The 11,530-nt window shown below is 36.2% G+C and overlaps 1 protein-coding gene across 1 annotated transcript; it reads right to left on the reverse strand.

The window, feature by feature from the left end:
• Positions 1 to 2,797: 2,797 nt before the first annotated feature.
• On the reverse strand, positions 2,798 to 5,842 carry LOC132176878 (disease resistance protein RPM1-like). The gene has a single exon (XM_059589032.2). It carries the CDS (start codon positions 5,669 to 5,671, stop codon positions 2,876 to 2,878), a length of 2,796 nt encoding a protein of 931 aa, XP_059445015.2. The 5' UTR covers positions 5,672 to 5,842; the 3' UTR covers positions 2,798 to 2,875.
• Between the last annotated feature and the right edge of the window lie 5,688 nt (positions 5,843 to 11,530).

Here is an 11,530-nt window from a genome sequence, read left to right on the forward strand (position 1 = left end):
ATTTTGACTTAGAAAAGTAAAAATATTTTGAATCTTTAGATATAAAAAAAATGACAAAAAAAAGCCTACTAAAAATGCTCTAAGAAGAGAAATGCTACACTTCTCCTAGAAGAAACCATGTACAACAACAAACACACCTCCGGCGGCTCCACAGCTACAAGTCCGCATAATTACTTCAACAGGCTGGTCGCTACGGATCAAATTTTTTTTTTTTAATGAATAAATTTATTTTAAAATCGATAAAGGCTTTCTCACTTCTCAGGATATTTATGACCAATCACAATTCTAAAATAGCCCATAACAGGACAAGTTATGGGCCCAAAAACTTGCACGTATTTAATCAAGAACTTGAATATTTTTGAGTTTTGAGGCTCAGACTTCTTATATTTACCAGCATATTCATAAGTCATAAATCCTTTTAGGGCTGCTTTGAACCTTGAGGGCCTCAAGGCCATCTTTCTCTCACTTCCACACATGGTCTTCAATTTCTCCTCTTTTTTTTTTTTCTTTTTTTTTTAGGCCATTTACCACATCCGTTTAATTGATGATCTGTAGATATTTGAAGCTGGTCCTCACTATTCCACATTATTTTGGACATTATCTTCATTTCATTTTCCAAGTAACATGTCCAGTAGAGTAATCTCTTTACATTTTTCTTTCCTTCGCAAAATGCCGAGGTTCACAATATTTTTTTTTTCCTTCAAAAATTTAGTTTTTAAGTGATGTTTTACCATCACATTTCTTTATGCATTGAGATATGTTATAGTGTAATAAAATGATTATTTATATTCATAATAAAAGTCTTAGGTGGCAAGAGGCTACAGGCCTCATCGGTGGGTGAAGCCACAGCAACTGTGAATGGGACTTGTGACTTCTTGCCACCTAAAATTTTTACGGGCAAAAAATGGTCACTTTATTGCAATATAGCATTTCTCTTATGCATTTATTTATTAAAATTAGAGATTATATAAGATGATGATACATTATTTTTGAGATCCAAATTTTTGGGAAAAAACATTTTTCTTTTCTTAATTATTTTTGTAGTTATGCCAAAGGTAGTGGAAAGATGATAACGAAAGAAGAGAAAATAAGTGAATAGAAACGAGTCCTGAGAGAAAGGGATTAATCTATAGACTATGGTCAATTTCTCACTTTCCATTTGGCCTTTTCTCCATTTTACACCCCCTTCTGCGAAATGTCAAATTTGATTCACATGATTGAGCTTGAGCACAACGAAATTGGGCCTAATAACTAGCAATGAATCATTTCCTTATCTGGCCGGGTGGGGTTGGCTCGGCCAGATGGGGGTGGCTAGGCCGCCCCATGGCCAAAGGGGTGGCTCCAAATGGCGCCAATTTTTTTTTTTTTCCTTAAAAAATATATATATATTTAAAAAAAAATAAAAAATTTAATTAGGTGGCCATGTCATCACTGATGACGTGACCACTTATATCAGGGGTCAAATTTTAATTGATCCACATGTCAGTGACGTAGACTTATGTTAAGTCAACTAACGGTCAATGGATGGAATGACCAATTTGGTCTTTATCAAAACCACAAGTACCTTATGTGATACAAATCAAAACCTAGGAGAAAAAATAAAGTGTCCAAACCCTAGAGGGTTTTTAGTATTTAACCCTAAATCTAATAAACTTCCCTTTTTCATGTGATAAAAATGCCACAAATGAAGACATTTAGTAATGTTTTGGAATCAAATCAGATTCATATGATTCTTGTATCTAATCATTTAATGAAATATTTTATATTTGACCGAAAATTCTTTTTTAATTTTCAGAAAAATGTAATATTATTAGTTTTGGACCAAATATATTGACATTGATTATCATTTTGTTAGTCATTATCGTCTTTAGGGCTCCTCTATACAATTCTTAGTGTGATTTAATATTCATGGTTTTAACACTAAAACTGATAGTTACTATGTCGGTCCGCAAAGCATTTACAGGTGAGTCTTTTTTCTTTTTCTTTTTTAATATATTCAGGTGAGTCGTATGTTTATGATTGTAGTATTGTAGAGATTAGTCTCATTCAAGTTTAATAAGCTAAACAATTATCCAGTGTAATTCAAGACCTTGGGCTACAGATTAATGAATTAACTGGCGCATTACTCTATTGTCTTTACCTTCTTTTCTAGTAAGATTGGTAGCCAAAAAAGAAATATAATTATGCATACCCGGCAATATCCATATCCCACATTAAATAGAATCGAATACAAGAACAAAATACAATGCCAGCTGACAAACAATATTTAATTCTACAGAGCAACTTGGCTTCGTACAAGAATGCCCAAAATGTTACAGACAGCCCGAGGTTATCTCTGTACACTGATAATGAATATATACTATTTACTATTTACTATTTTCAATCTTTACATGTTTTGACAGTCATTTACAAATTTACAGTGTGTGATTGACATCCCTGCCTATTTAATTACAATGTGTTTTCTTTTTTACAGTCATTTACAGTATTCACAATCTCTCATCCTCCACAGATTCACAATATCATACACGTTGTGAGCCACGAGTTACCTCGGAAGCCCCAAGCATTAATAGGCCGCCTGAAGTGCAGGTAATCCAACCATTAGAGCTGTTACACAGTCTCTTGCATATTTACACCCTCCGACACACAAGCCAGCTTCAAGCAACTCACGACTTTGTTTTCTACAAGAACAAGAATGCCTGAAGAAGTACTGCAGAGCTCCTACACCATCATCATGATCATCACTGCAATGAATAAATAACAACCTTTTACATTTACAAACAAACTTTGAACAGGCGTGTGCCCACATCTGTGAATGTGTGTTTGAAGCTCGTGGCTCTTCAAAATGATAGTGCTGCGCCTGGGAGAATTCTCTCCCTCACTGAGGCTCTCCAGAAAGGCTTCGTTTGGCATAGCACCCATCTCTCCAGTAGGTATAATAGACTTCTGGGATGTTTGCAACTTTCCAATAGTCGCTCGCTTTTTCGTCCAGACGAAGCGTATCGATTGATTCTTCTGGCATGTCGAAAAATTCAAGCACTTTCAACTTGGTGAGATACTCAATCCCCAATGGCACCCCCACCTTCTTCAGCGAGTTACAGCACTGGATAATCAGCTTTTCAACGCAGGGCATTGCTCCCTTTTCCACTTGCACGCATAATTCATCAAGGCCTAAAACCTTAAGCTTCTGAAACCCCCCGGTCCTGAAGAACAGAGTGTCTCCCAGAAAAACCTGAATCAATTCAAGATGCACAAGATTGGGAAGATTTTGGAGGAGCACAAGTGGGTCATTCTTTAATCTACTCCACTTCAAAAACAACCTGACAAGCCCATGGAACGATGGAATCCAGTGAGGCAATTTCTCTAAACGCCCTCTCAAGTACAGCCGCTGAAGCAATGGAGGCGGAGAAGAAAGGTGTTCCAAATCAAGAATCTCTTCCTCCTCTATTGAAGTCAACGACAAAGCACGAAGGTTGGTCAACTTTTTGAGCGACAAACACAGAGACTTCCCATCTTCTTTTCTCAGCTTCCCAATGCCCAACCTCCTTAGCTGAAACAGTTTCCCCAGCTCTGTCATTATAGTCCCACCGCCTTGGTTCGCCTCTATGTAACAGAGCTTTTGCAGGGATCGCAAAGTGCCTATATTCCCCTGTATCTTAAAACCATATCTCGAGTGAAAACATTCGTAAGGTTCAAGGTTGTAATGGTATACAAGAAGATGGCGCAGTCGTGTGAGCTTCAAGATCTCAATGGGCAGTTCAGTGACACGGGTATGCTTAAGATCCAAAGTTTCAAGGTTCTGCAACTTCCCTATAAAGCTTGGAATGCTTTTGATTTTGGTGCCCCTAAAGCTTAGATATTTCAAATAGTACAAATTCGCAATATCAACTGGGAACTTTTGTATACGCGAGTTCTGCAAATCGAACACATGTAGCAGCCTAAAAGCGCCAGGAAACAGTTTTCCTATGCATATCTTTTCTACCACACCAAACAAGAACAGAGAGCGCAGTTGAGAAACACACCTGTTTTGCAGCACCGCCGGCACATTTTGCACGGTGTTATGTACCGATAGTCGTCGGACCTTGTCGGGCCACATCCCGTTGATCAGATCTTTTGCAATTGTCGTGAAATTCTGGTCTCTCGACTTTGTCACGATGATCTCTCGCAGCAGATCATGGACGTGATACATTTTCACCCTTCCATCGCTCGTTGTGGCCGCCGCTTGCAGCAGCCCTCTTTTCAGGAGTTCGTCGAGGTAATCCTCTGCAACTTCTTCCAGCGTTTTCCCTTCTTTGGCTTCAACAAACCCCTCCGCTATCAGCAATCGAATCACCCTCATTTGCTCGATCTGATAATCTTCTGGGAAGATGCTGAGATACAAGAGACAAGTTTTCAGGTAGTACGGCAAGTCGTCGAAGCTGAGCGAAAGAACTTTCTTCAAATCCTTGAGTTTGTCGTTGCCGTCGATTTCCGCTCCAAGGCTGCGGCAGACCTTATCCCACTCATCAATCCTGCGCTTGTCTTTTGTCGCCAAAACACCGCTGATCGCCACAATCGCAAGGGGGAGTCCCTCGCATTTTCTCAAAATGTTTTTGCAGATTTCCTCCAAATAAGAAGGGCACGCATCCCCTTGAAAAGTCTTCCTGCAGAAAAGATACCAAGACTCCTTGGGAGGCAGGGGATTCAAGTTGTAGACCTTTCCGATGGATTCCACGCCGGAGGTGGAGGCCACGTCAGCATTACGTGTAGTGAGCATCACTCTGCTGCCGCATCCATTCTTGGGCAAGGCGTGTTTGAGAGCATCCCATACGTCCAACCGCCATACATCGTCTAAAACAATCAAGTACCTCCTTTTCAGAAGCAAATCCTTGATTATTCTTCTCAGCCGATCGTTGTTCATGCTGTCCAATCCTTCCGGAACCGGTCTGCTGACGACGCCGAAGATCTGCCGGATCATGTCTTTGAGGAGCTCTTCTATGTGTTCTATCTTGAAAGATTGGGAGACAGTGATCCAAGCGCGTATTTTGAAATGTTTCTTCACTTCAGCATCATCGTACACTTGTTTTGCCAAGGTGGTTTTCCCCATTCCTCCCATTGCAGCGACAGAAACCACTTCCCGCCCAGAACCGCCAAGAACCAGCCACCCCACCAGCTCCCGCTTCGGCTCATCGATCCCCACCAAATCCGTCTTGTCTAGGAGAAGCGCGTCCTGCCACGTGTTTCCTGCAATATTCTTGGGGCCTGAGCCTTGTTGGGCTCCGCTAAGTTTGTGCAGCAGCCTATTGTGAACCCCACAAATGCTTTTGATTCTGGAGTTGATGCCTTGTAGCTCGGAAACAATACGGCAGCGAGATTTTCGGTTCTTTATACAACAAGAAAATCTGTGGAGAGAACCGTAGAGTCCGTCGGCGTGATCATGTGCTTGAAGAAGGGTAAATTCGTCAAGAGCGTCTTCAGTTTCATGAGCAATCTCTCGCACTTGCTTCACCCACACTTTGATCTCCTCGTCGCTTTCTTCCATTGCATCTGCCACCTTGAGGAAGGCCCTCATGCGCTCTAGCTCTCCTCTCAGGTACAGAACTTCTTGCCGATGATCTCCGCTCAAGAGCATCATCTCATTTTCAACAAAGCGAGCAATCTTGTCAAGCAGAAAGCTCACTGCACCCTCTGCCATTCTTTCCCTTTCGTAACTTTACGCCCCCATAAACTCTCAGGCCGTTGCAATTTTCGAGTTTCAAGTCCAACAAATTGTTGGACTCCAAGAGCTGCAGCCAGGAACCTTGACTCTTCAATGTTCTTTAGATTAGTGATTACCGTAGCTTAGACGTTATTTTCGGCACTTGGTTGATTTATTTCACGTTATCTTCCATCTCCATGGAGTACTTGGCATATAAATAATAATTTCTTATAACATGCCCCTAGCTGGAAGTAACTGTACTAATTTAAGAAAAAAGGAAAAGAAAAGAAAGCATATTATGATGCATGAAAGCGTCATTTTTGGCAAAATATTATAAATGGAGTCAACAAATTAATTCATAAATTAATGGCTACTCTTAAATTTGCAGGATGGTTCTAATAATGTGCAGAAGGCATATAGATTAGTCAAGTCCATGAACGATATATTCCTGCCACGACCAATGTGTTCCCATTCAACCAAAATTTATTTTGGCACCATGCGCGTAGTTTCTAGCTCAGATATTTTACTTAGCGACCTTTTTTTTTTTTTTTTTTGACAAAACAGTATTAATTGTACAAAGACATTGGACGTAGACATTTTAGTGCAGATCATATCAAGGAAACACCCCCAATCTGTCTTATTCTTCTACTTGTAGGCCAAGAAACGGATGTTCTGGGCAATTAAAGTCAAATTAAGGAAAATGTTCACATATTGTCTATGCCTTCTTCTTCTTTTTTTAAAGTAAAAAAATGTCATGACTTCCTCTTTAAAGAAGTTAACAAACAGTCTGTACTTCTAAGTTCCAAATATATATATATATATATATATATATATATATATATATATATTCCCTTTTCATATTCAAATGAGAAACAAATATTTAATTTTGAATATAAGTTAGGCCCACAAATATTTTCAAAATTTATTATATTTTTAATAAATAAATAATTAAAAAAATGATGCATAACATTCCTCTTAAAATAATTAGGCTCCTTAAATTGCTACCTAGTACGCCGTTGACAACCTTGTCCATGGCTGATGGCTTGGCTGATAAGAGAATCCAATAGTAGTTTGAGGAACAAAGTCTCATAAAATAATATGACCTTCTTTTAACAAAGTCAATTCAGATGAACAGTTACAGCAGTGCATTGCATTGCATTCTTTTACATATCTCTGTTTAGTATGGAAAATGTCTGCGTACGTGGTGATTTCATATGCATGTTATGAGCTGTCTGATTTATTTATTTTGAGGGCTCCACCGGCAGATTAGTAAATGGTCAAATGTTTGTTCCAAAGCCTGGGACTTGGGTAGTTTTTTAGGCTCAACTCCTACGTGTAACGTATTAAAAGGTTGAGAAAGTTCTGACTACATGAAGCTTCCATAAAATAATGTTGTGTCAAGAACCAGTTGTCTTACAAGTGACTCTCCCTGCGTGTCGAAACGGAAAAGATTTTTAAAAATAATAATAATAAAAAATAAAAAATAAAACCAACTGTTGTGAAACTTCAGAGATTGAGAAACAGTCCCCCGGTCCAAGTGGGATATCGTTGGGAAAATCCTCATGATATTGAGGAACTTCAGATTAGGTTGTCATTTTAGAAAATAAATATATGATTTTATATTTTTATTTAAATTCAAGGTCGACTAAATTATTATTAATTTGATATTATTTAGTAAGAATTTATGAGTCCCACCGGAAAATCCTGACTTCAACGCGGTTTATAACACAAACCCAATATATATATATATATAAAAGTACTTTGCAAAACAAAAGAACTACAAGAAACAAATAGAAAGAGGAATCCTTCTCACTAACAAGCGGAGTTAACGGGAAGGGAGGAGGAAAAGAAAATACTGCCAAAATTATAAGATCTGGTTGCGGTCTAACGTGCCACAAAGTTAGTGAACACAGAAATTTGTGCTTCTATTAACTTTTTTAGCTTCCCAAAATGAATCAATTGGAATAGTATCTAAGATATTATAAATGATGGGGAAGATCCTCCAATCTAGGAGAATATCTAGTTGTTGAAGAGCTAGGATCACCGCTTCAAAATCGCTTTCAAGAATGAAATGATCAAAAAGAAGAGAAGACGCTAGAAAAACCGCAAGAAGGGCTGCCAAAGCTTCTCCCACATTTGGAGAACACGATGGACTAATTTGGAAAATCATTCGGATAATCTAACCATTAGGATTACGACAAACAGTTGTTTGAACTGAGAAAGAATTCCAAATGGCTATATCAAAATTAATCTTGAACCAATTGAGCAAGAGAGAGATCCATTTTTCAACATGGGCTTGCGATTTTGAATGCCAAGCCTGAAAATGCTTGAGAGCTGTGATTTTAAATCGCAAATCCAAATTTTGACCAGTGATTTACAAGCATAGGCAGCAATTGATCTGTGACTCTGTGTAGGGGAGCTGATTCCCTGCTACTCCGTATAATGAACCCGGATTAATTGGCTAATTTTGGGCCCTTGGATGAAGTTCGCGTGGGCTTGTTAGCCCAATTCCCAACATACAGTATTTTTTTTTAAAAAAAAGTTAAAATTAAAATAAACAGATGCAGCCAATTTGATATATATATAAAAGAGAGATATGTAGAGAAATAAAATATAAGAAGAGAAATCTCCTAGAAGAAACCATGTACAACTCCAACCACACACCTCCGGCGGCTCCACAGCTACAATTCCGCATAATTACTTTACTTCAACAGGCTGGTCGCTACGGAACAATTTTTTTTTTTTTTTTTTTTTTAATGAATAAATTTATTTTAAAATCGATAAAGGCATTCTCACTTCTCAGGATATTTATGACCAATCACAATTCTAAAATGGCCCATCACAGGACAAGTTATGGGCCCAAAAGCTTACACGTATTTAATCAAGAACTTGAATATTTTGAGTTTTGAGGCTCAGACTTCTTATATTTACCAGCATATTCATAAGTCATAAATCCTTTTAGGGCTGCTTTGAGCCTTGAGGGCCTCAAGGCCATCTTTCTCCCACTTCCACACATGGTCTTCAATTTCTTCTCTTCCTTTTTTTTTTTTTAGGCCATTTACCACATCCATTTAATTGATGATCTGTAGACATTTGAAGCTGGTCCTCATTATTCCACATTATTTTGGACATTATCTTCATTTCATTTTCCAAGTAACATGTCCAGTAGAGTAATCTCTCTTTATATTTTTCTTTCCTTCGCAAAATGCTGGGGGTTCACAATATATATATATTCAAAAATTTAGTTTTTAAGTGATGTTTCACCATCGCATCCCTTTATGAATTTATTCATTAAAATTAGAGATTATATAGGATAATTATACATTATTTTTGAGAACCAAATTTTTGGGAAAAACATTTTTCTTTTCTTAATTATTTTTGTAGTTATGCCAAAGGTGGTGGAAAGATGATAACGAAAGAAGAGAAAATAAGTGAATAGAAACGAGTCCTGAGAGAAAGGGATTAATCTATAGAGTATGGTCAATTTCTCACTTTCCATTTGGCATTTTCTCCTTTTTACACCCCTTTTCTGTGAAATGTCAAATTTGATGCACATGGTTGAGCACAACGAAATTGGGCCTAATAACTAGCAATGATAAGGAAATAAGCATTTCTGGGCTGTCCAAAAGTCCGTCAGAATTCAAGAAGTACACACCTATGCCAACGAGTAGTATTTTTTTTTTTCTTTTTTTTTTTTAATTTTTAAATCTCAGCAAATGGATCGTTGCTTTTGAGTGGAAAATTGAGAGGGAGTAGTTCACAAAAAAATAAAAATAAGTAAATAAATAATCTCATTTATAAACCATATAAACTTCCCTTTTGCCGTGATAAAAATGCCATAAATGAAGACTATTTAGTAATGTTTTCCAATCAATCAGGTTCTCATATGATTATTGTATCTAATTATTTAATGAAATACTTTAACATTTTTCCTCATGTGTGATTCAATATCTTTTTTAATAAGCAGGTAAAATATTTAATTGAAATAAGAGGTGAATTGATTGACTCAATGTTTGAACTCAAAAATGTTGGGTCTGATGTCATGTTAAATCACCACTTGTTATAAAATATTAAGTTGATAGGAATATGTATATCTAATCATTTAATCAAATACTTTAGCATGATAATGTGGTATCAGAGCTAAATGTCCTCAGTTTGAACCTGAACTCTATCAATTCACCTTATGTGGGTTGGGTTTCACTTATTAAAAGTAAGTTTGAGCCATACATAAAGGAAAGTAGGAGCGGAACTACATGGCCTCCCCAGGGGCCATGTAGTCCCCAACAATTTTTTAAAAAGTCCTTAAAATTTTACCCCTACATTTTTTAATTTTGCCCCCCTAAACTCTAAATGCTAGTTCCGCCCATAAATAAATATTAAAGTATTTGATTAAATGATTAGATTTACCTCTAAAAAAAAAATGATTAACAGTTTTAACTAAGTAGTTCACTAATTTGAGATTGTATTAAAGGACAGAAATTTCCTCCAAATCAGTATGGAGGAAATTTCCTCTAACCCATGTAAAATAGTGTCAAGTGTCTATAAACATTTAAAATGCAGATTAAATTTAGTCTAAATTAGTAAACTGCTATTAATGAAGTTAAAAATTTAATATGCCTTTTAAATGTTTATAGACACTTGACACTATTTTACATGGGTTTAAGAAAATTTCTTCTATACTGATTTGAAGGAAATTTCTGTCCTATTATTAAATCACTAATTGTTCTAAATATGGTTCATTTAATCAGAATCGTGTGAAGCGATACCATGTGAAATATTTGTTCACTTTTGGTCATTTTCTTTTTAGTCCTTCTCGGGTGTGTTGTACAAGATACTCTACATAGTGTTAGTTCATTAGTGAATTTGGACGGAAAAGAAGTTAAATGCATTCCTATAACGGTGCCGTGGTGACGCTTAACAGACTGGTTTTACATTCTACGGTTTTCTTCTCCGCCATTAAGGATCTCTTCTAAAGCTATAGCTGGGGCTGGATACTGTTAAAATTTGGATTTTCTTTATAATTTTTATATTTTAAAATTTGTAATTTTCTATTTTTATAAACGATACGGCTGGTTTTTACTTGTTCTTTGCTCATTTATATATATATAAAATGACAGGTTTTACTTTCTTAACCGAGAAGGCCACCTCCCAAGAACAATCAAGTTATAAGAGTTTTATATTATTGATCTTTTATCACTGAAATCTGACAAAATTCTCGTTAAAAAAAATAATGACCGTCAAGTTAATTGTTAGCATTGGTAAAAAAAAAAAAAACATTATACATTACTATCATATCATAAACAATCAACAAAAGTTTTATAATCTAGTAACAGCTTGTTTTAACTTAAAAAAGTTTTTGATTTAAAACGTTTCTAGCTGTTTTTTTTTTTTTTTTTTTTTAAATGTTTGATTTGCATCCTTGAAAAGATTTTTCAAGATTTTGTTTGGTTTTCATTAAAAATGTGAAATCATTAAATCCAAAATTTCATACACAAACTTTAACTGAGATGGACCGGGAGGAAAGTATGCGCCTTTGTATCGAGAGAATAAATACTTTGATATTTCTGTTATCTAAATTATTAGTAATTTAGACAATAAATATAAAAATATGCATAAAATCACATGCTTAAACAATTTCACACAGCAATTTGTAGAAATATATTGGAAAATTTCGTGAGGAGCTAAAAAAAAAACAACACAAAAGAATGAAAAGGATAACAATCTGTACATGACAAGAAAACAAGGAAACAGCTTGCTAGGTCATAAAATTTGACACGTATGTTGTGTTGGATAATAATAATAATCATAATTAATATAGAATAACAACTAGGGCTCAATTTGTTTCAAGGGAAAACG

The sequence above is a fragment of the Corylus avellana genome, chromosome 4 (assembly GCF_965113065.1).
Source record: "Corylus avellana chromosome 4, dhCorAvel1.hap1.2, whole genome shotgun sequence".
Classification (NCBI taxonomy): domain Eukaryota; kingdom Viridiplantae; phylum Streptophyta; class Magnoliopsida; order Fagales; family Betulaceae; genus Corylus; species Corylus avellana.

Excerpts from the sequence above, each read along its gene's own strand:
- LOC132176878 (XM_059589032.2), bottom strand. The coding sequence starts at position 5,671 with ATGGCAGAGGGTGCAGTGAGCTTTCTGCTTGACAAGATTGCTCGCTTT.